At 35.7% G+C, this 26,488-nt stretch overlaps 1 protein-coding gene across 3 annotated transcripts in view; it reads right to left on the bottom strand.

Moving 5' to 3' along the window:
• The window catches only part of LEMD3 (LEM domain containing 3), a 95,971-nt gene that overhangs the window by 32,420 nt on the left and 37,063 nt on the right, over window positions 1-26,488 (bottom strand). For all 3 annotated transcript variants that reach the window (XM_056798397.1, XM_056798398.1, XM_056798399.1), the window contains 3 exons: window positions 25,757-25,794; window positions 16,056-16,122; window positions 5,271-5,338 (listed from right to left, as the gene is read on the bottom strand). In XM_056798397.1, the coding sequence (XP_056654375.1) occupies window positions 5,271-5,338; window positions 16,056-16,122; window positions 25,757-25,794 (173 nt within the window). The remainder of the gene's footprint in view (window positions 1-5,270; window positions 5,339-16,055; window positions 16,123-25,756; window positions 25,795-26,488) is intronic.

Here is a 26,488-nt window from a genome sequence, read left to right as displayed (position 1 = left end):
CTTGCCTAGTTTACACAAGCCTCAAGTGGCTTGCCAGAAGTTCATTCTCCACACTAGTGATTTCCATACATGCAAATCTGCCCATATCACATCAGTGCCTCTTTACTGCCTCCAGGATCAAATAAAAAAATCCTTTGTTTAACATTTAAAGTCCTTTACAATCTGGCTGGCCCTGATCTCTCCCCCTCCCACTCTTTAGTCTAGCCAAATGGATTGGGGTTTTTTTCTGTTCTTCCCATACTGCACTCCATCTCTTGGCTCTGCCTTTGCACTAAAAACATCATACATAAAATACTAATCTTCAAAGACTTGGAATAAAATTAAACACAAAGTACAGAAATGATCCTGTCCATGCCAACTTGACACAGATGTGAACACTCTCAGAAGGGTTAAATGATCTGCCTATGGTCATTCATGTAACTCATGTGTACTACCACTACAATACAGTTTGATTCCAGGCACAGGAGTCTTTCAATTACACGGCACTACCTTAACAGAATCAGGAGGCTGCCTTGAAAATATCTGGTCTAATTCCACTGACTCATTGTGGGTCCCCAAAGCTCTACCAGGCTTCACCAATCTGGAAAAACTTCAAGTTTGAGTCTACTGATAGACTCTATGTTTGCTATCTAAAAAGAGGCCTAGCTAAATTCAGGGAGACTCACTCGCCACACTGGCTTCAGGATTATGATTCTTTGCCCCCGTCAACTGTTCAAAACAAGTTATAGGGAGTCTGCCATCTTGGTGAAAGGGATTATCTATATCAAGAGAACTGGGGAAAAAATCAACAATTTGAATTTAAGATTATTAGAAGTCAAACTCTTGAGTAACAAAAAGTTAATGAAGGCACTCAAGAATAGATCCTGAAACATATTCCAAAAACCATTCGCATTTTAGGGAGTTGTTATATACAAGAGATAAAAGGTTCAATTTAGGAAAAACTTTTCCTCTCCCTACGAAAAACCATGATAATATCAATACGGTTTGGGTTGTTTTTTTTTTTTTAAGGAAAAAATAGATTTTGGTTATCTGAAATGTGAATATGTTAGATAAAAGGAATTTATGTTATAGTTCTGTATTTTACATATATATATATATATATCTATATATATCTATATCTATATTTATATAGATATAGATATATATAGATAGATAGATCCCAGATAGCTACAAAAAGCTAACTAGAATAGGCAGAAAGAGGTTATTTCAGTAAAGTAATATAACCATATTCCATTCTCCTCATACACTAAACCTCAAGGAGGCATATTCCCAGTGCCACTACATTTCCTCATCACTACAACTACTAGGGAAGATAATTACGGATGGTAAATCAGCAGGGGAGGTGTGGGGTTTGAGGTGGTGGCCTAGGTAGTCAGACAGCAGAATCCAATGAAAGTATTTGCTTTACACCTTTCCTAAACTCTGCTCTTTCTTCAGCTATACTCACTCACTCACTCACCAACACTCATCTTCAGTCTGTCCAGCAGTGATAGTAGGGCAATTAGTGTTTCCATGTTTCCTTTTGACTATGCTCAACAGAACATATTTTTCCATTAAAAACACAAAACTACTTTATAAGGATGGTAAAATTTCTAGTGTAACACCTGAAAAGCCTATTTACTGGGATAGCTAAGTGGTTCAATAGATTCAGAGCCATCCAAATTTGACCTCACACACTTTCTAGTTGTGTGACCCGGGACAAGTGACTTAACTCCTTTTGCCTAGCCCTTACTTCTGCCTTGGGACCAATACACAGTATTGATTCTAATACAGAATGTATGGAGTTTAAAAAAAAAAGCCTATTTACTCCATAATTCACCTAAAGTACCACAGTTTAATTTTCTACTGTTTTTCATGAAAAATATACTGTATTCCAATTACATTAAATGTAATTAAATTGTAAATCTTTGAAGGTATTTAAGGCCTAGATACTTAATCACAACTCATAATTTCCTATGAAAAATGCAGGCTTCAGAGTGCTCACAATGCAAAATGACTGTTTATAACACTTATTTTAAGTTAGGGAAGCTTCTATTTTGACTAAAATATTTAATACTGAAATGGTCCACTAGGGGGATCACAACCCATCAAACACAAACAATCTACTATTTGTAGGGAGATATAAACAAAATAAACAGTACAAACAATTTGAAAAAATGTTAACTTCTTTCAGAAGGAGAGAGGAAGATATAGGTGACAGAAGTGGAAGGGGCAGTACTGAAAAACACATATACACAAAAACATCATGACAAGTGACTCAATTTCATGGATATGTAAGAGGAACAACTCAAAGCATGTCACTAGTATACATATGCAATGTAACTGTCACAAAAAAATAGCCTCTCAAGGACAGCACTGTCTACAAAAGAAGTCTAGATTTGGATTTGTAGGACCTAGATTCCAGCACCATCTCTGCTACTCACTACTTGTGCAGACCTTGAGCAAGTGATTAACCACTCTGGATCCGTTTCCTCAGCAAGCCCTTGATCCTCACGTGAATATTAATTTTAATCTTTATACAATCCTTGATCTTAGATGGCTTTCTTTCTTTTCTTATACCAACTATATAATACATCTTACTGAATTCGTACTAAAAGCATGACATTTAAAATATTTCAGAGCTTAAAATGATGTTCCAAACTAAAAATGTTTAAATATACTCTAACATGATTGCAAATATGAGAGTACCAATAGATTCAACTACTTACAACATTCAATATTTTCTAGAATCATAAGACTGAGGACTGAAAGATCTTAGAAATTTTCTAGTCTATATGTCCTTTTTTTATAGATGAAAAAAATGAAAGTTAAAAACATTCAATGACATGCCCAAAGTCAACATGGGCAGTAAATAGCAGAGCTGGGATTTGAACTTAGGTCTTCAAATTCAAATTCAAAGTATTCATGAATACTCTGGGATCCTATGAACACTTGAATGTATTTCTTCAAGAAATTCTTTAGGAAATAATTCATTGACTCCAGTATGTCTGTCTTTTATGAAAATGTATATCAAAATTAAAAATATAAAGTTAATATATATATATATATATATATATAAAATGAGCAAAACACATTTGAATATTTTGTGTCATTGAATACATAGTATATAAAAGCAGGGACATCTGCATTTTTATTTCCTCAACAGCTACAAAGTTCCAGGCACATATAAGCTTTTGCTGAATTAACAAATGAAAGCCATGAAAGTATTTCGAAAAATGGGGCTAATTCTACTTTCAAATACCTGCAAGGAAGAAGCTTTATTGATTCATTAGACCATTCAATTCAGGAGGCCTTACTGTACCAACACTGAAAGGTGGTGAGAATGTAACACTGAAAATTGCTATAGCAATAAAATATAAAAAAGGAAGGACTATTCTGATGGTATTGTACAGTCTAGTAACAAGAGTTAGGCCCAACACATCTCATACCATTTCAATAAACCCTTTGTACTATCACATCAACTGACCAAGATGCAAATCAGTTTGTCCATGGATGATTCAAGCTTATTTCTGGATGAAATGTTATTTTTCCTAACATTTGGTTTATATACAAGCAAATTAAGGATGGTAATTAAGTGTAGCCTGTGGTCAACAATGGAAGCAATATCTTATAAGAGGTAATCCACTTGCTGATCTTTAAGTACAGATATACCAATACACGAAAATATGGACTCAAAAGACTAGAGTTGGAAGGGATAGAGCTCATCAGGTCCTTCATCTTACAGATGAGAAAACAGAGTGTGAGAGGTTAAGTGTTTTGCCATGGGGCCCAGGGCTGATACCTAGAACTCCGATTTTCTTATCCCAATACTCTCTTCGTGACCTTCTCCAAATGAGTCTCAGTAAAAGGAGTCCTTAGCAATAATACAGCTAGTCACTAAGAGACCTTGTATATAGAGGGCAGGAACAGGAAATGACCCCGTGATTCTACCATTATAGGGAACTCTTAGGAAAGGAAATGTTCTCTACCAATGAAGATCTGGAACTCAGACAACATAACCTTACAGACGATAAGAGTGCTGAAAGGTCCAATCAATTGCCCGGGGTCTGCCAGTTAGTTAATGCTAGTCAGAGGTATGACTTGAGCCCAGTCTCTCTGGCTCTGAGGCTAACTATTAAACATGCTAAACTGGTTCTTGTTTTTCATAGGGGAGAGGGGAAGAGAGAGGGAGCAGAGGAAATGTGAATGGAAAAAAGTAAAGAAAAAGAGAAAGAAAAGAATGGTGAATAAAAAGTACATCTAGAAGGGAGCAAGTGAAACTAACACTGGCCTCAAGTATCATCAATGTCATGTGCCATCTATTATTGGTCTAAGTTCTACCATTAAAAAATAAAAAAACAAATGTGAGCTATAAGTCCTTATTTCTTTTTCCAAAGAAATAAAGTTTCTAAAAGATAAATCAAGAATGCAATTATTATGATATGGGTATGGAAAAATCTCAGTTAACTAGTGTTCTGGTGGATAAAGCTTTCCAATTAACCAGGGATTAATATTTATAAAGCAAACCACCAGGCAAAAGAATGGAGGTCTTATCTTCTCTTTGGTGGACCTTCAATCAGGCACGTATTTTTAAAAGTAATGCATTTTAGTAAGTACAAATTTGTATTCTACTGATCAAATTAACCAACTTTTCAATGTTGATATAATAAAAAAAATAAGATTTTTTAAGAATGCAAAGTTAGTTAAGGCTGTCCCTTAATATTTTAACTAGGTAGAATAAATCAAAAGGATGAGGGAGAAGCTCTTATTTTTCTTAGAAATAACAATTTCTTAAGTTCATGAGGGGAAAAAAAATTTTGTTAGACACATCCAGAAGTCAATGCTAAAAAATTATGGGTCAATTTGTCTGCACAAAGTTAACATTTTTTTAAGTGTTAAGTAGCTTATGTCTTTTATAATCCTACCATAAGGTGAAAGATTCTCTTAACACCTTTTAAAAACTCTGTACAGGTAAAAAAGCCAAGGCATCAGTGTTAGATATCCTAATCTATACCCCTATTAAAATTTTATGGAGCTGAAAGGGTTCAAGAGCTGGCAGGTTCACCAATACTCTCCATACTGCTTTATAGCCTTGATTAGCTCTGGTTAAATTTGTCAGAAGATCATCTGAACAGACAATTCCTAAACTGTTTATATCACTGCTCGAATGAGAGCACATATTATATACCATTAAAATTTTTAGCAACACAGATTAATTCAGTTCACACGTAGTTAGATATACCTGCTTAGGCAAACAGTATGGCTATTAAAATTACATTTTTACTGCTTACTTTTAAATATGCAGCTGCCTCCTGGACAGAAAGCCTCCTCTGGATAGAACTGCCACATTCATGATCTCCTGGAAAAATTAGTTTTGAATCAATATTTCATTTTAAAAAACAGACAATTCAAAAATATTTACATACAAGATTTAGATTAAAGTTTTAATGATCTTTTAAAACAATAATATACAGCAGGCTAAAATACTGTTTATACTTTCTATGAAAAATACTTATAAGCCTAAAAATACTGAGGAAAACCCATATTATTTCATGGGAATATATTTCAAAGACAATTAGATAATGCTTATCCTCATTCTTCATTTAATAGATAATCTCTTTATATGCTTAAGAGAGGAATGTTTAAATCCTACTGCACGCTTAAACATTAACCCAAAATAAACAATGCTTCATCTATGCAATGCTTCAAACACTTTTTTAACTACTCCATCATGTAGTAGTAACTCAATTAATGAATGGCACTTAGATTTCAAAGAAGGGAAAACAGTCTATGCATATATGAAGAATATCCTTGAGAAAAACATGAGAAAGCTTAGTAGCTTTTACAGTCAGCTTTCTTTTGAAAACGACATCTTAAGGCACAAAAAGGTACAGAGAACATACTATGTTTGCTGATTATTGAAAACATAATTCTTAAAAGTTCTCTATCACCCAAGCACCTGCCATGTATATTAAAATCACAGAGGCAGCTAGGTGGATAGAGAGCTAGGTCTGGAGAATTGGGGGTTGGAGGGGGTCCTGGGTTCAAATTTGGCCTCAGACTCTTCCTAGGCGTGTAATCCTGGGCAAATGATTTAACCCCCACTGCTTGGTCTTTACCATTCTTCTGCCTTGGAACCAATATACAATATTGATTCTGAGACAGAATGTAAAGATTTTTAAAAATTCATACAAAAGGATACAATGAATGAAACCCTGAAGAAAAATTACTGTTTAGCAACTGTTTTCAGTAATACTGTTAACCAACACAGAAAATGGGAATAAAAAAATATTGGTGAAAAGTGCTCACCAATATTGGGGAAGATGACCTTGCAGTGTCAAAAAGAGGAGAATTCCTAGACATATTGAAGTTTTCTAACTTTCATTTGTGGATAATCAATACTGAATGCCTTAGGAATTCTCAATGAGACTTACAAGAACTCGAATGATGCCAATTAATCAACAATTTAAGCAATTCTATATGAAAAAAGCTAAATTATTGAAAAACATATACTACCTAAATTATGACATGAAAATTGATGGACACATAGTATTTTAGGCACCACACCTGGAAAACATGCAGGGTCTAGAATCAGAGAAGGTTGGATCAAAACTGGGAAATTGAGAAGCACTTTCAAACAATCCTAAGATGTTCCCAGCCATAAAAATCTAACTTAAAAAAAATTTTTTAACAAAGCTTGTTTTTTTTTTTGCTGATGACACTTTAATAGTAATAATTCCCTTTCCCTCAGAAAAGAATCCTCAATTTTTAAATTTGATTTTTGGGTTATTTTTATTTGACAAAGTCAAAAATGAACTCACATACAGAGACTGACTATCAATAAACAGGATAGTAAAATCCCTCCTAATTAGAGAAATGCAAATCAAAACAACTCTGAAATACCACTTCATACCCAGCAGACTGGCCAATATGAAAGTAAAGGAAAATAATAAATGTTGGAGGGGATATGGCAAAATTGGGACACTAATTGGGAGTTGTGTATTGCAATCATTCTGGAAAGCAATTTGGAATTATGCCCAAAGGGCTTTAAAAGAATACATACTTTTTGATCCAACAATATCACCACTAGGTCTGCACCCCAAGGAAATAATAATGAAAAATGTCTGTACTGTTAAGATTGGATTTAGCTATCTCCTGATTTTAACAATGAAGGTACTTAGCTCTTCCTTTATAGTGAAGCTAGAATTGTAACTCACAATCTATTTTTAGATTTTAATCTATAAAAAGGTGATATCTCAGTATTTTAAGTACATCTACCCATTTTAACCACAAAAAGGTGTAAAGTAACTACAAAGGATGAACTTACCAAAAAAGGTGTTAAGTAACCCAAAACGATATAATCTAACCAAAGTGAGTGAGAACTAAAGAGTGGGCAGTCCTGGCATCTGCTGTGATTGGTAGACGTGAAATTTAGGAGAGGTGACACAAGAGAAAAAGATCCTTTAAAAAGATGATGAAAAGGCCAGAAGAAGGATATTCGATTCCAGTTTCGAGTTGGATAAAGGATCAGACTCTTGAGCTTGGATTTGGAAGACCTCTCTGACTCAGAGGAGCAACTAGAAGACAGACCCCTTGAGGAGCAACCGGAAGACAGATACCCAGACTTCTTACTATTTGGACTGTCAATGTTGGTGAGTGAAAGGCTGACTTAGTTGACCCTGTTTTTCTCTTCCCCTGGCTGGGGCTTAGAAATTCTAACTGATATCAGAATATTGAGGGTTCAAATCCCTTCATGGTTGCCATCAATGTAAAAGTTAAAATTAAATCTCAATAATAATATTATCTTTTAAGAGATTTATTGATGATCATTAGAAATCAAGGAATAAAGAAGATACAAAATAAAGACCACATACCCATGGTTGGTTAGCCATTTTTAGCCATCCCCACTCACCACCATTACTGCTGATTCTACATCAGAGAGGAGGAGCCTCCAAAGCCCACACCCTTTATCCTGTCTAAAGGAAGTACGTAATGACAGGAAGTCAGTGGGCTCTTTGGATATGTAGTTCTTTTTTTTAGGGTAACAGATTTTCAATCATACAGTACAAATATATTCATAGTTGAATACTTTGTGGTGGCAGAAAAATTGGAAAACAAGGGGGCTGAAGAAATTGTGAAATATGATGGTGATGGAATACTACTGTGCAATAAGGAACAATAAACTGTTGTATTTTCATATAAGCTAGAAAGACCTACACAAACTAATGCAATGGACTTGCTGCTGATAACAATGCAATGATCCAGCACAATCTTGAGGGACCTATGAGAAAGAATGTTATCCACATCGAGAGCAACAACTGTGGGAGAAGAACTGCAGAAGGAAAACATTTGACTTTTTTACTTGTTTATATGGGTATTGGATGCAGAGTTTTGGTTTTTAAAAGATAATTTTAAAAATCAATAATATAGAAATAGGTATTGAGTGATAATAAACGCATAACCCAGTGGAATTGCTTGTCAGCTCTGGGCGGGGGGAGGAAAAAAGGGGAAGATAGAACATGAATCATGTAACCATGGAAAAATGCTGGAATTAAAAAAAAAAACAACAGGATTGTATATCAATGTCTAAAATATACAATTTGCATTTTTAAAAACTTCTTAACATGTTAGTTTCAAAGCTGTCTTGTCCGTCTTCATCTGAACCTCATTCTAGAACCATCTTTTGTATAATTAAACAAAAGAAACTGGCACACTGATGTGATAAACTCCCTCACTACCCAGAGGAGGTAGGTATTTCACCAGATCAGAACTCTGGTAAATGCACTGAGCTGAATGTTAATCTCTTAATATTTTTGTATGTTCTATTATTGTAGCTGTGTATACTGTTCTCTTGGTTTTGATTATATGGCTTTGCATAACTCCAAACAAGGATTTGCCAGTTTCTCTGAATTCACTTTTCATGATGCAATAATATTCAATTATACTAATATGCCATAATGTGCTTTTGTGGGCAGCTGGGTGACTCAGTGGATATAGTACCAGGCCTGAAGTCAGAAGACCTGAGTTCACATTGAGCCTCAGGCACTTTAGCTATGTGACTCTTGGGTAAGTCACTTAACCCAGTCTACCTCAGTTTCTTCATCTGCTAAAACAAAACAAAACTGGGGAAGGAAATGGAAACCCACTTCAAGAAAACCCTGCATGAAGTGCCAATAAGTCAGAACAACTGAACAACAACAAAAACCACTGTGTTTAATCATTCCCCCAATGATGGGAACTCAGTTTGCTTTCAGTTTTTTGCTAAAACAAAAGGTGCTGGTGTGAATATTCTAAAATATCTGGGACCTTGCCATGTCTTTGGCCTCTTTGAGGGATGCATGTGCTTTGTTAGAGCTACCCCAAAGAGAAAGAACCATTTCAAGTACTTTTAAAACATAGGTCCAAATAGTTTTCCCAAATCATTGATTCTATTCACAATTCTATTAGTGCTGCACTACTGTACAGATCATCCTTTAACATTGGATATTTACATAATGTCAAATCATTGCCAGTTTGCTAAGTGTGAGATAAAACTTTTACTCCTCTTATTATTAGTGATTTGGAGATTTTTTTTTCATATGGTTGGCATTAAATAATATTTCTTCTTTTGAAAACTGTTCATACCCTCAAACTATTTATTGGGGGCTAATCTCTTTTCCTATTGGTGCTATATGTGGCTGTTTATTATGTAATATAACCTCAGGAGACTCAAAATTGCATGTGGTTCAAAGGGTAAGGTACAAATGAAAGATAAGACCATATTATCAACAAAAATTGATAGGAGGATAAATAAATTCAAAAATATAACAAAAAACACTACGGCTACAAAGTCAACCTTGTCATATAGCTAGATTGTGTGAAAACAGGTGGGTAACCAGAGTAACTATCTAATCTCCACAAAATATGAAAATCATCCAAGGATTCCAAGCCCATTAAGAAAGCCTTCTGTGATGGGTATTGTCTTACAAAAAGATAAAGGGGGGAAGTTTGCACAAAACTTCCCCCCTTTTATCTTTTTTTTAAGACATTATATGGAAAGCATTAACAAGAATTTTGTAGGGTGCAGAAGGTGTGGATAAGTTTAGGTCTTCTCTAAGGAAGAGAATGATACCAAATAAAATCATGGATCCACTGGAGTTAAGGAGTAAGCTTTGTGGACTTTGAATCTCTTAACAAATGGATTAACTGTGTCATCTTAGAATGGGAAAAGCATATCATCAATTCAAATAACTGATAAAAAAAATATTGGAGTTCAGGTACCAGAAACATCTATGGAAGATCACCCCAGCCTCCACAATGATATCCATTTATTAGATGGTCAGATACAATTCATTTATTTACTCTTTTCAAATCCTGGGCCATGTTGTAAAAGACTGTCAAATGGGTTCTTGAAATCAAGATCTATTGTATCCACAATACTTCCCTGATCTACCCATCTAATAATAATCCTGTTGAAAAATTAAGTCAGATATTATTTATTAATGAACCCATGCTGGCTACCAGTAATTCTAACATGTCTACATCATAGAATTGATTCCCTTGCCAGGAATCATTATCCAATTCCCTATATGACACTTCAGAAAAAAGGAAGATTAATTTGGGAAAAGAAGCCATGGAGAGTGGGAGAGCTAAAGGGAGAAGGATCCTGACTCAGAGAAGTCAGGGGGAAGGGGGGAGGGAGGGGGAGTGACCACAAATAGGGCAAAAAAAGGAGAAGAGTAAGTTCTATCCCCATATCATTGAAAGTCTGACTAGCATAATTTGTTTCACAGAGATTAACCAGTAAGAGGCAAGAGAAGGGGGTGTGTGTGTAGCTCTATTCTCTGACTCACTTTCTCAACCCAGGCCCCGTAAGAGTTAAAGTAGGAAAAAAGGCAAACAAATGTCTATTCAAAAATTACTATCAAGGTAGTTGGGATAATTTGGATTTCCTTTCTGCCCCTGTAAATTACATAATTTCTTATCTCTATGCAAATTCCAATCAATGGTTCTGATTTTCTCTCTTTTGGAGCCAGAATTAATAATCCCTCTGCCATAGTGACATCCCAGCACATATATGCCGGCAAGTTCATTCCCCTAAGTCTTTGCTTTCCCACGTTAAGAAAGCTGTTCAGCTGACCTCACTGATACAATTCTAAATCCCCTTATAAAACTAAGCAACCTATTTGAAGCATGCTTCAGTTTCCAGTGTCCTTATGATAAGCCATATTATGGTCTGACCAGCAAAAATTAAGTGGGACTACATGTTTCCTTGACCTACACTATATTTCAGATTGCATTTTTTTGGTAGTTATAATACACACCTAACATACCTCTGAGCTCACAGTAACCTAAGGATGATATCTTTAAGAATCGTCCTAAAATTCCCATGGAGAGCTCTGGGGAGAAGGAAAGGTAGAAAAGAAGGTCTTTTTTCTCATGACCAGCTAAGTCATGTCTTCCAGCTCTCCTACTGGGCAAGCAGATTTTTAAAAGCTCATCAAGGTAGAACTGCAGATTGCCATCTCTATACAGTTTAATGAATGATTTTTAAGACTTGCTAGGATCAAAAAATTCGGCAGCAACATGGTAGTCAAATTTTCCAAATTTAGACAGGCTAGTCTAAGAGAGCATGATTCATCCCTGCAGCCTTCTTTTTCAATTTGATACATGTTTCTAGTCAACATTTTGGAGGTTTTCAATTGTGTCAAGAATAACAGAGAAGTTATCTATATGATTTGGAACAATATCCCATGGAATTCAAAACACTAAAAAAAAAAAAAGCTGCCATTAATTAGTCTTTCCTCTGCCTCCCTTCTAATCACTCTTCTTTAATTCCATGATAGAATGATTACCAACTTCCTTCTCAGTGAAGAACAAAAAACAATCTAAAGAAAGCTAATCTTAAGTAAATGTTCCTATTATTGAGAATCAATTATGTTTTTGTGTAAGGGGCCTTTTATATAATTGGAGTGAGGTAGGAAGGGACCGAGACTCAGCAGAAAGTAAGACCTAATCCTTTTGGAGACTTATCTTTACATGATAATATAGGACAGATAAGTTCTCAACCTTTTATGAGTTATGGATCGCTTTGGCAGCCTGTAGCCTATTATAGACTCTTCTGGAGTCAACGAGATTATAAAAGAAATCAATTATGATGAAATATAGTTACTAAAATCTTTTTTTTTTAAATTCATGGACCCCAGGTTAAAAAACTGAGGATGAAAGGGGCTCTTGCTCTCAATGTTCCTAAAGCTAGGGTCTCTAGGAAGGGAAAAAAAAAAGAAAACTTCAAGCTTGAATGTAGAAGAAAAACCTCAAACTTTCCCTTTGACATCCTAACAAACTAAGGGTATATGATAGGTAAGCATTCATCAAGGAAAGAAATCAGAAATAAGCAGAAGAGGTTGAAGAGCAACATTTGATAGAATGAATTGCTATGAATTCGAGTTGTTCAGATATAAAGTTTGATAGAAATCAATGATGACTGCACAAACCTAGCAAAATCTGTAGGACTTACCAAAAACTGAATAGAAAATAAGCAAAATGCAATGAAGCTCACATCTGATTTGAGTCCTACAGAGTTTGACTTCAAACAACAAACATCCTGGAGGAGTCAGCACTTGAGCCAAGGATTCTAGGACAGAGTGGGGTGAGATTAGGTGGTATGTGTTAGATGGGGATGGCGCAGCAGTAGGCAGGCTAGCAAGGTTGCACCTCAGACAGTGTACAAAGAAGGGATGAATAAGAACACCGGAAAGAAAGGCATTAATGACTAAAAAGTAATGTGTGAGGTCCTATAGGAAGGTACTGGAATCCATTCAGTTGAGGGACCTGGCACCTGTGTGAAAAGGATGACTTGGAATAAGGAAAGTGGCACATTAACAGCAAAGGACGAGTTTACAACTTGCATGCATTCACAGCATATTTCACTGGTTATATAAATAATCTTCTAATTCATCTTTTGGAAAAATTTTTCTTTCATATTCACTTATTACTGGGAAATATACATTAATTTTACAAAGAAATTTCAATAGTTTCTTTTTTGAAAGGAGGAAGAAGAATCAGAATTTTGATTTCATTGGTGTAGGAACTCTCTTTGAAAAAACTCCCTTGGTCAAAGTGGATGAACACCTGCCATGCAAAGTCTAGACTTATGAGAGTTGCTTGGGAGCCCTAGGTGATAAAATGATTTGCCCTAGGTCATAAAGAATTAGATTCTGTCACTTGACCCCCATTGCCTAGCCCTTAACACTCTTCTGCCTTGGAGCCAATACACAGTATTGACTCCAAGACGGAAGGTAAGGGTTAAAAAAAAAAAAGAATTAGATTCTGGACTTGAACATAGGTTTTCCTGACCCCAAAGACTGCTCTCTCTAGTTGACTCTCTAATGTCTCTCAACATCTTTATTAATAACCCCTCCAAATGTTGAGTATTCAAAAATTTTCTGGATTTGTGATGTCACTAATGTAGATTCCCTCTATTGGCACAAGGCACAGCTCATCCTTTCTTATCTTAAACAATTCTCACCCTGGCACTCCCTCAGATTTTCCACAAAGAAATCTATCCAGTGTACTATCTAGACTGTTGACCCTACAATGGAATAACCTATTTTCTCTCTCTCTTCTCTGTACTCTTCCTTTTTCAATTATACATTTCCCCGCCTGATGCTAATAATCAGATCATTAAAATGATCTTTGTGGTTCCATTTATTGAGAAACATATTAAATGGTCTTAATATATGTAAAAAAGACTTTCAGAGGAAAGCATTTTCTGTCTGTAATCTGCATGAGCCCAATGCTCTTTAGTAATTAACAAACAAAAAGTTCCCCAGGAGTTGGCATTTTTGATACCTTTCAATCAATTATGAGCCTTTAAAGATGTGGTGTCTGTAGTACTGGGAAAACCTGTCAGTTCCTTCCTCAAATGTTATCTAGAATATCCTCAGTACATGTTCAGAGTATTATTAAAGATAAGAAAGAAGGGATAAAAATCACAAGTTATTGTCTCTCAATAGCATTTGTGAAAGAATATCACACATGTTTCTTTCCATTATTTTGGTATTATCTTGTAAAGTGCTTTTAAACATTTATTTCCCCTAGCACCGAACATGATCTAATCATTACCCCTGGTTTTAAAGAATTATTTCAATTTCCTTGTGCAGCCTGAAGGGGTTCAAATGTGGTCATTCCACTGTCACTAAAAGAAAAACAGAATGCTCCAGGATGGCCACACCATCTCAATGCCTGTGATTACCTTTGGTATCCTTCTACTTTCATCCACAAATGTTTGTCCAAGTCTTCTGACTCCACTGTGCCTTAGTGTCAGACTGGATGTTGACTTTTCACTCTTCTTGCTTACACTATTGTATGAGGTAATATTGCTCATAATCTCCTATCTTCTATAATGATTTGCAAGTCAGTTTGCATTCTCAAGTGATTTACCTTTGGCTGCCATTTATTTTATTCCTTCCCCCCTGTCTCTAAAACACTTGCCTTCTCTCTTAGAATTTATACAAGCATCAGTTCAGAAGCAAAAGAGTGGTAAATGCTAGGCAATGGGGGTTAAGTGACTTGTCCATGGTCACACACAGTCTGAGGCTACATTTGAACCCAGGACTTCCTCTTTCTAGGCATGGCTTTCAATACACTGAGCCACTTACCTGCCCCTGCTGTTTCTTTTCAATGGCAAGATCAAATGTTTAAAACTAAGGTTTCTTCTGGGTTCTTTTGTCCTCCGTTATTCTGGAAACAACTTCATAGTGATACTGGTGATCATCAAGGTTGAGGTCAACAGTGGTGCCTTTTTGGGATAGGTAAGTTGGCAGAAAACCTGAGGTCAAAGCTATTCAAACGGTTTGCACTCTCTCATTCTCATTTCTTTCCTTTCTTACTTTCTATGGATTTTTTTTTTACCATTGTTCTGGGCAGCCCCACAACTGGTTTGGAAACTACTCCATTAGTTGTTTCCAATGTTTTCATTTTGGGGGATGGTGTCACTTGACACTCGCCTCCACAGCCTTCTGACTCTTCTTGAGAAAACAGCCTGTGGTCTCTTTCTTTCATCAAGTCTGGTTTCTCCTCCCCAGGGCCAAGGGTGACCTCTCCTTCCCAAGGAGGTCACCTTCTATATGATGACTATCTTTGGAAGATCTTGCCAAGTTCAATGTATGTTTTCTCTATTTCTTCTTCCTCAGAACAAATGGTGCTGCTAAAGTCTTCATGGCAAGCTACTTGGTTTATGCCAATTGTGAGCATTACATGTCAAAAACAATTAAGTGTTCCTTAAAAGTTCTATTTCTTGCTGTCTTCAGAGACAAGAAGAAAGCAACTCAACCAAGTTTTTTGCTTTTTTTTTTTTAAACCCTTACCTTCTGTCTTAGAGTCAATACTGTGTATTGGCTCCAAGGCAGAAGAGTGGTAAGGGCTAGGCAATGGGGGTCAAGTGACTTGTCCAGAGTCACATAGCTGGGAAGTGTCTGAGGCCAGATTTGAACCTAGGACCTCCCATCTCTAGGACTGGCTCTCAATCCACTGAGCTACCCAGCTGCTCCCTTTTGATTTTCTTAAAAAGAACATTGGAGCTCTTAATCCATCACCCTGTAACTTCCTTTTCTCTTCTGGTTATCTTCCTTTCATTTTTATTTGGTGCTAGAATATGTGGCTCTGACTTCTAATATGTAAATATACTGATTATAGGGAAAAGACCTTGAATTAAGTATGAAGAGTTAATTACATTTTACAGATGCCCTAATAACAGTGATCTTTGGCACCCTGTGCTCACTCTTCCTGCTTCGACATCATTATTACTATAGAAGCAGAAGGGAAGTGAGGAACATTTCAAATTTTTTTCCTTGTTTCACAGATTGTCCTATAGCCATCTTAAAAGTAAAAATCCTTTTCATACTTTAGATTACCTTTCAGATAGTACACTAAGTCTGTTACTAAACTCTTATGAAAAAAACAAAACCATTTCACAAATAAAGCAAAACAACCCAAAATAATGGTAAATACAACAAATTTAAATGTTTCTACCAATGCAATATGACATCAATTTTAAAACCTTTTAGTGCCAACATGAATTTTGAAGCAATTACCTGCTACTTGTGCCAATCGATCGTGAAGTTTGTATAATGAATTCATCATGAGACTTTTTTCATTTGCCTAGAATTAAGAAAGTCTATTAGAAAAATATCAAATTTCATTTAAAAATGATTCAAATAACTATTAGAAAATAAATGAAAAATTAGAAGTTTACAAAAGTTCTATAAGACATACAGAGTTAAACATTCACACACACACACACACACACACACACACACACACACACACACACACACACACACACACCCCTACCTATCTATCTATCTTATTTACCTGAATGGTGAAGTACATATAGCTCTGGTTTTTATTTCCTCTGCTTTTTGGGACCCAGCTTAAAGTGGCTGGACAATGAATAAGAAAGCTATATATAGCCCTCCAAGAAGGGTCTGAAAAAAAATGATCTAGGACTCATATGATTAGTCTATATTTCATGGGATAAAATCAAAATCTAACATGTAAAGGGTACTCAGACGTCACCTAGTCCACCACTCAGACATCATATAGTTCACTATCATTTTACAGGTTAGAAAACTAGAAGTCCAGTAAATGGCCTCCCAAATAAGGCAAAATGTTACTATTCTTCCTTTCCTCACTTTCAGACTTGTGTCTTCAACTGCCTAGTGGTCTCCCAAACTAGATACCCTAAAGACATCTTACATTCAATGTGTCCAAAACTGAACTCTTTTTCTTTCCTTCTTCCTATTGAGGGGACCATGATCCTTCCAGTCACCCAGGTTCACAATCCTTGATACTTCATTTTTTTCAACCCATCCCCAACCAATCTGTTACCAAGTCCTGTTGATTCTAACATATTTCTAGTATATACCTGGTTTCTGGGCCTCATCACTTCAAGCCTAGACTTTCAAATAAGTTTGTCCCTCTGCTTCAAGTCTTTCCCCACTCCAGTCTATCCTCCATTCACCTATCAAGGTCATTTTTCTAAAATGGAGGTCTGATGTCACTCCTCTATAAAAGAAACTCAAGTGGTTCCCTATTACCTATATTAAATATGACAATCATATGTGTGGCTTCCCAAGCCCTTTATTACCATGTACTATAGGATCCAGTAATACTGGCCTCCTTACTGTTTCTCACAGACAACATTCCTTTTTTCGACTTCATGCACTTTCACTGTCTATCTGCTATGCCTCATTTTTGCTTTCTGGCTTCTAATATTCAGCTAAAATCCCACCTTCTGCAAGAAGGCTTTCCTGACCCAGCAAAGCACTACAGTCTTCTGGCCCAACTTAATGCTGGTATTTTTTGCTTTTTTTTCGCCAAATGCCTAGCACATACTGGGTGCTTAGTAAATTCTTAACTTCTGTTGACATCATGTTTTCCTTTAGTGACTTTTCCTTTTAAAGTTTGTCTTTAATATTAATTTAACCTATTTAAAAATGAGGGAGATGAAAGGGTCTGCACAGTGTCATTTGCCTAACCTGCACCCCACAAATAGCAGTCCCTATGTTTCTATGTACACATAAGGTTAAGCAATCTGACCTGGCTCCTGGGGATGAAAGACTATGTCTCATCAGCACATTGTGGTCTGAATCTCACCTTAGAAATTCATAGATATATGACAATGGATAAGTTACTAGATTTCTCAAAAGCCTAAATTCCGTCTCATCTGCAGAAAGGAGAAAATAATACCTATGGTACCTATCTTGAAGATCTGTCACTAGACTTAAAGAAATGATATATGTAAGGTTCTTGACTATATCATCCTTATTCATTCTCAGGAGGTAGAATAGTATAGTGGTTAGAATCCTGGATAGTATACCTATCCAGATATATTTTTTTGCTATGGCAATTAGCAAGATCAACAGAAATTTGAAGATCTCAATTTTAGAAAGTTTGGGGTAGGAAAGTTTAATTCCAGATAAGCAATGAAGATTAAAATATGCAATATTCGGTCACAGCCAAGTTAAATTTAAATGTCTCTCTTCTAGGAAAAAGTAAAGGGGCAACAGTATTGCCTCTCTACCTTTTAGTTTACAAGGCCAGAAAGGAATCTTTCTTTAAAGAATGGAAGGAAAATTTCAAGGAGAAAACAAAGAGGAAAAGTATCCAAAAAGTAAAGAGATTAAAGGACAGAATAATGTAATCATATGAGACAAGAAAGGCTGATCCTTTGGAGTTAGCAAACAAGTCTGCTACTCTTCCTGCAAAGAAGACAACTACAATCTCTGAGAAAACAGTGAAAGAGGATGCACAGATAAGATGAGGGACAAGACCATCCAGTATCAGAAAGAGAAAGAAGGAGAATGAAGAAGAAAGGACCAGAAGGGAACTCTAGGGGAACAAAAAAAAGAGAAGGCAGTAGTTGGCGAGGAAGAGGAGGAAGAAGAGGAAGAAGAAGAAGGTAAATTATTATTTAAAAACTTGAAATAAATAGTGGTTAGTAGTATGCAATCAGGAAGCTGATGGGGCATGGCTGTGAAGGCTCTGAGACACTGGAGGCTGGATTAGCTGTCAAATTATTAACAGATAAGCACCTACTGGCAGTAGAATTAAAATAAGTTTGAGAAATCTCAATGTGTATGGTGAGTACTTGGCAGTGGCTTCTTGCATTGAGCATGAAACACTTGTATTTCTGCTTTAAGTCAGTGAATGTTTCTAGTGTGGGATGGTCCCTGTGAATCTTATAACTGCTCAGACTCTACCTTGGAAGATTTGGTTAAGGCTATTCCCCATTTAAACAATGGAGGTACTTGATAAGGAATGTATTGGGAATTTTAATATTACTCCACCCATACTTAGGCATACTTTAGGAGAAGATAAAGTTGTAAAACTCCTTACTGAACAATGAAAAAATCCCTAACTCATACTTATAGTGAGGCCAAAACCTTAAGCTAGGTCTATTTTTAGATCTAATACAAAAAGGTGCTAAGTACCTATAAAGGTTAAATTAATCACTAAAAGGTCAAGCAACTTACAAAGGGCAAGCTTAGCAAGAGGTGTGAAGTTTTAGTCTACTCAGGGAAGGTCATTAACAAAAGAAGATGTGAATTAAGAATGGTCAGTCCTGTGGAAAACGTCTACTGTGATTGCTAGATGTGAAAATTTAGGGGAGGTGACATAATAGAAATTTCTCTTTAAAAGGAGCTGGCTCTCTCAACTTAGGGTGAATTGGATCTCGGACTAATTGGAGTAGCTGGGTCTCTGAACTTAGTTGAGTTTGGAAGCTAAATTGGAGGGTCTCTCTGAACACTAGAGCTTGCTTGGAACGATCTTGTGGTGAGTGATTAAAGACTAACTAGTCTCTTACGGCTTTGGCCTAGACCATTTGGCCTAGACCCTTTCCTACTATTTCCTCTTACTCTATCTCTCTCCCTTTCCCTTAATTCCTTCATTTGTATTAATTAAAATCTCCATAAAACCCAGATGACTTGGGTATTTCATATTTGGGAATTTTTCCCATGGCGACCACTTATTTTTTATTTTAAATCAAGACACTAAAATTATCTTTACAATTTTGGCAATTCACAGTCTTGAAAACCACATTTTTCACGGTCACATCTCCTTCACATAAGAGAAGATAAAGGGACTACAATACGTCATTGCTAAATGAAGGGCCTCCATACTCCAGTTTAAGTGTTCTCAAACAAACACAAATGAAACTGCAATGGGGCCTGGGAGATGGAACAAAGATCTCAAGTGTAGAAGAGAAGTACACTGTCAGAAGGCCACCAAAGAAATAAATTAAAAGGTCATCTGGAGTTTAAAAAAACAAAACAAAACAATTTAAGACACTTTCTAAAGAAATGGGAGTTCTGAAGAACTTGCCCTAGAAGGCAAAATTAGGTATAGCCATTGAAGTTTCCAATTGAGAGAGTATCCAGAAGGGTCTGAGGAAGAAGGCTGATAACTCCCTACCCAAAGCCAACCTTATCTGCTGGATTGATACGTAAAAAGAAAGTCTGATGGGCTTCTAGGCCTTTATATCCAAGACATTAGAGAACCTCCAAGCAAAATAGATGACAACCTACCCATAGTGGGTAATATTTATATGGGCATGAATGGCACTTCTCAAAGGAACCTAAAAACTATTACCAAAGATGATTAAATTTCAAGTAGGAAATTAAAAACTGTAGGGGCATAAATTCTGTTTTCCATGTGGCTACTTATTTAAAGCACAGGACAGAAGACAAAAATTGATCTGAGAAGTCAACAGCTGGCTAAGACTACATTGTCTGAGAATGTGATTATGATTTCTGTGCCACAGCTAAAAATATGGGAATGGCAGAAGCCTACTCTGGCATGGAGTGTATTTATCAAAGACTTGTAAGACTATTTGCCCGGTATCTTAGAAATATAAACAAAAGGGTTTCAAACTTAGGATGGAAAAGAATAAGATGGTTTATATATTTCACTTATTCCATTACTACAGAGAATAGAACAAGGGGAAAAAAATAATTTTCAAGACACTCAGAAATTCATCAAAGTAAAAACTGCAAGAAAAAACCAGAGGGTTCTTCTTCAAATGAGGATAGAATCAAACAATTGTCACTAATGCTTTTTTCAGATGATGTGGACAGATTAACAGATAAATTCAGGAAACAGAATATAGAGTAGGCAAAAAAGACTGGTAATAGTAGTGATGGGGGACATGAATTATCCAGACATAAAATCAAGTGTTCTCCATGAAAACCAGCAACACTCATCACTTCTTGACTTATCTTAATATTTAATCCTTTAATAAAATGGAAAATGCAACAAGGAGAAATTCCTTTTTAAAAAAAGAGGATTCTCACTAATAAGGAGGAATTGATTGATTGGGGTGTAAAGGACAGGAATAACAAATAAACCAGTGATCAAAATAATAATCAAAAGAAGAATCAAAGAGTAGGAGCATTGTATGGTGACTTGGATCCAGCATGCAAAGGAGAAAGCTAAGGAAAAGGACAAATGTACACTGAAGAATTTCAAACAATTCTGAGAAGCCTGATTGCTTGGAGGAAGAAGCTGCTATCTACCAGAGAATGAGGAACTGAGAGATCATCCAGGATGGAGAAAGAAGGGAGGAAGAGGAGAAATACACATATAGCTCAGGAGTTATTTAAGCAGCTCCATGTTGATTGATGATAATCTAGATATCCATAATCTTCCTGGAATGTAAATCCAAAACCTAAAAGAACATCCTAAGAATTCTCAAAAGGGATGTGATTCACAAGGATACAAATGACACTTCCAGAAGGGACCTAAAAAGTATTGCCAACTATCATGAAGTGGTATACAAAAAAACTGAAGACCACATGGGCAGACCTGTGATTTTCCTCATTGTTGTCCACAACAGCTGGCTAAGAAGATGGTGTCAGAAAATGAGAAGCTTTCTGGGTTTATAACACAGGGATAAAATATTCCTGACCAGAGATGGAGTCCACCTAACAAAACTTGGTAAAAGTGGAAATTAAAGGCTATTTTTTAAAAAGGGCTTTAAAATAAACGGAATGAAGAAGACTACCTATGTGTATACCTGAATTAAATACTTTTATGAAGAGAACCTATAAGAAAAACCCTGGAGGCAAGTGGGAAATCACAAGACAAATCCATACCCACATCTATACATAAATGCTTTAAGATTAGGCAGCACAAAGTGGCAAATCTGATGTCACAGGAATCAATGAATTTTTGTGGGATGAAGCCTATAACTGGACCATGGATCTGGATGAGTAGACTTTATTCAATACATAGAAAGTTTTTGTCACAAAGTCTTTGGTACTGCCCAACAATTCAAGACCAGAAACTAATGTAATTTTATCTGTGAAAATGACAAAAGGCAGCATGGAAGTCTGTTTTGCTTCTGGTCCCCAAGAACCAGGGGTCCTTCCCATTTGATTTGCAGATGAAATCTGCTGTGTTTTCTTCCCCTCATAAGAATACAATCTTCTTGAAAAACAGGGGCTCTGACTTATTTTTAACTTGTATTCCCAGGGTTGTACAGTGTTTAATAAATGCTTTATTCACTCATTTTCTCAAAAGGAACATGGGTAATAGTTTTAAAGGAGGGAAGGGGGATAGTGTTTATTAGAAGGTATATTCTTCCATATATATTTATTACATATGCATGCATACACACATACATATGATCTACATAAAAATGTAAATATGGAAGCATGTGATCTATTTCCTGACAAAATGACAGTGTTAAAACAAGAGTTCAAAATGAAGCATATATTGTTGGACAAAGACAAGGAGGGAACGTGTTCCACTTAAGTAAACACATGTGTCCAGTACTGGGGGTGATGATAAGAGAAAAAAAAATTCCATTCATTAAAAAAATAGTAATTTAAAACAAAGATGTATTCATATGAAGAAATCCAGGAAACAAAGGGGCATGACAAAGTATCTGGATGATGCTTAATGGAGAAAAACAGTAATTTTTGTCATTAGAAATCACCATATCTCCAGGGAGTTTGGGAAACAGACTACAAGACTGGCATAGAGACACAACATGATACAGTAATGATGGGGGAATTCAATTAGGTTCCTTTCTATTATTAGAGTTCATTCTCCAGCAAAAGTAGAACTTTTTACTAACTTGCCTTAGTGATAATTTCATCCTTGCAAAGGCAGAGGAATCAACAAGGAGAAATTCTCATCTGGCTCCAATTCTTATTAACTGAGGGAATGGAATCGATCTCTGCAGTGGAAATGATAGGAACATTCAGAGAAAGTCAGTTCCACCCTAGAGCAGGAAAGAAGCACTGGGTCTAATCTTGACATGCACCCTAGCTTTGGAGAAAGTAGATTTCAGTACATCAACAAAGGTAATCTCTCCAATGAGGAGAGAAGGCTGAGCTGCTCCCTTCTTAATTTGCTCCTGTTTTCTCTACACAGAAGAATGACCTTTGTACTTGAAATGAAAGTATATTGATTCTAAGATGGCAGGTAAGGGTTTAAAAAAAAGGAAAATCATGGCTAATAAAACAAGTTAATACGGACTTAGTGTTGTTTTGCAAACACTATCTCAGCTCATTTGATCTTCGCAACAAAAGGCAAGTCCTCTTATCTTCATTTAGAAAGCTGAGAAACTGAGACTGAGAAGCTAAGTAACCTCTCCAAGGTCATTCAGTCAGTTAGGTTTGGAGGTACAATTAAACCTGGAAATCTCTGAGTCCAGTTTTAGCATTCTAGAGTCTAGGCTACCCGGTATCCCATGGACAAAAAAAGTCAACAAAGAAAATGTGAGGGAAAAAAAACTGAAAAGTACCCACATGCCAACATACTATATGAATGATCCAAGAGACACCCATGACTGTGATACAGTGGGAAATGTGCTGGATTTGGAGTCCAAGGATCTGACTTGAGTCCTAGCTCTGCCATTTATTTTTTGGGTGATCCTGGGAAAATCACTTGACTGTTGAATTTTCATTTTCTCATCTACCAAATAACTAAAGGGATTCCTATGTTATCAGAATGCTCTTAAATGCATAGTATAAAATACAAAAAAAAAAGGCAAAATTTTATTAGAATAACAGTTGTTAAAATATTCTTTAAAAGCCAAGTTCAGGGGCAGACTGGCAGCTCAGTGGATGGAGAGTCAGGCCTAGAGATGGGAGGTCCTAGGTTCAAATCTGACCTCAGACACTTCCCAGCTATGTGACCCTGGGCAAGTCACTTAACCCCCATTGCCTGGCCCTTACCATCCTTCTGCCTTGGAACCAATACACAGTATTGATTCTAAGGTGGAAGGTAAAGGTTTAAAAAAAAAAAAGCCAAGTTCACTGATCCCAGGTTAAAAACACCTGCTTGTCTTGCTTTATAAGACAGCCACAGTGCCTACAAACACTAAAAATACTAAGAACCCATGAGCTCAACTCTATTCTAAGTCTATGATCAGGGAAAGGAAGCAAGAAAAGAACACTCACTTAAAGTCCTTCTGACATGCATCTCTTCTTATATAAAAGTAGGCATGCAAAGAAGTCACAAGTGACTAAAATTTTATACACCTTTGATTCTATGAGTAAACTATTTGTAGATGCACCTACATCTTCTTTTTTGGTTAGGCCTTTATAATTTATTTTGTGCTTGATAGGCTATTTTTTTCTTTTTAAAATTTTCTTTTTATTATGAACATAAATAGCAATAAATATGAGTATTTAAATATATAAAGAATCAAAAAAAGGATTACAAATGAAAATGAATTTTGATGCTGTAGTTTTTTATAAAGTACATACCAAATTAATGATAGTAATAAAACTAATGGTTTGGGCCCATTCTGAACTTCACTCTGAAGTCTTCTTTGAAGTTTATAAATGTTTTATTGTCATGTGTTTTTTTTTCTTTACCTTTTTTTAACCATCATCTCAACCAACTCTCATTTCTCCCCAAATATGAGGGTACAATCAAAGCAAGTCCATATACTGTGTCTGAAAATTTATGTCTCATTTTGGACTTCTGGTCCAACACAACTCTGCTAAGAGGATAAAGTCAGACTTCATCAAGAACATAACCAGCTGGATGATTACTACAAATTCAAGTGAGCCTTAGCTGTGCACGGCAGTCTTTCTATTTACCTAATACAGTATCTGTCAAATTTCCCCAGTGACTCTTCCAATCCTCTTTACTAATTACCTGTGAATGACAAACTCACCTTCCATCCTTCTACCATTAAAATTCTATCTATCCTTTTCTCACACTACCTTTCTTTCGAATCAACTAAAATTTCCCCTTTCTAAAAGGCCTCATTAGACCCTAAGATAATTATTCAGTAGTAAGAGATCCAAATGGCTCACTTCCTGTAGTCCTTTATGCATACTACATTATAGTGCGTAGATAAATATGTGCTAGCTTGACAATAGACAATACCCTCTGGTCTATAATAATGAGTGGTAGCTGGCTAAAGTCTGCCTCAAGGCTATATCTTTATTTTGCTGGTTTGCGATTCTATTACTCTAATATAATTCCAAGATCTCCCAGATAGCGAGAAGGGATAAGGTACTTATTATATCCAGAACAGAAGTAGTAATATTTTTTGTGTCACAATGAGGGAGGTAACATACTGGCAATAAACTGGGTCCCATACCACAGGGAAAGTGAAGCATATTTAAATCTTGACCAAAAAAAAGCCATTGCATTGTCCATCTCAGTCTTATTAATCCTATAATAAAGTAAAATAAAAGGCCAAAAATGATAATCAACTCACTACATAAACAAGATCAAACAAGAATGTAAAATATTATACAGATGTGGGTAATCTGATAAATTTTTACATGGTTATAAACACAATAAAAGTTAGGAGCCAATTTTTAGCCATCTTAGATTAAATATATTAAGATCAATATCTTTAAATTATGCAACTGTCTGACAATGTTTATATACACCTAAAATAGCAATTCTTGCCTACTAAAATTTAGAAGGAGCAAATTGGTATTATGAAAATTTTAAATGAAATTATCAATTCTATATCTATATATCTGAAATATATCAGTTCTTTAAAAGTCAATTATCCCAGGATTAAAATTGTTCTGCTTCTTGATAGTAACAGAACAGGATTTAATTGAACTTATAGTACATAGGAACCAAAGAACTTTGGGTTCTCATGAAAATGAGTTCTCAATTCTATGTAAGGTATTCAAATAATCTTAGAACATTGATATGGGCTTAACTAGATGGCTGTTGAGGTTTCAACTCTCAAAATTCTAAAACATAAGAGAACAAAATCAATTTGCCACTGTCAATCTTTACTTACTTGGATCTTTTCAAACGTTTCATCAAAAGGGCTTTTTACTATTGAAGAAAAGAAAAAAGAAAAGAAATATTAGTTAACATCTAGGAGTAAGTATCCTACAACAAGGCATTAGGAGTTAATTCATGTATATTAACAACTTAAAATTGAACATTTTATAAATATGCAAAAAATACAAATTATTTAAGAGGTAACTTCATACATACCATGTTTATTTTTTTTAAAGCACCCTTATTTTCTGTCTTAGTCTCAACTCTTAATACAAAAGGGCAAGAGCTAGGCAAACAGGGTTACATAGCTAGGAAGTATCTGAGGCCAAATTTGAACCCAAGTCTTGCTGATTCCAGGCCTGGTGCACTATCCACTGTGCAACCTAGCTGTGCCCATATTTACTTTCAATTAATACACTTTCTCCACACTATGACTCTTACCCCCTTTGAAGTCATTCACTTTTTACCTTCTAAAAAATTATAAATTGAATCTTCTAAGATGGCTAATATATACTTTAACTTACTATTTACAACAAATTTCAACAAAAGTCTTTATTTTTCCCTCGTTCTATTTTCCTAGGATTAATTATATCAATGAGAAAATACCTACAAGTTCCTTAAAAAAACATATCCTACTCCTTACTCATGCTTCCTAAATGAAAAAGAAAACACTGTGACCCTGGGAAAGTGATGACACTGGACTTACAGTTAGGAAGACAAAAAAGTATCTGAGAAGTGTTTTCCC

This window comes from Monodelphis domestica, chromosome 5, assembly GCF_027887165.1.
Source record: "Monodelphis domestica isolate mMonDom1 chromosome 5, mMonDom1.pri, whole genome shotgun sequence".
Classification (NCBI taxonomy): Eukaryota; Metazoa; Chordata; class Mammalia; order Didelphimorphia; family Didelphidae; genus Monodelphis; species Monodelphis domestica.
This window is presented reverse-complemented; position numbering and strand designations above follow the sequence as displayed.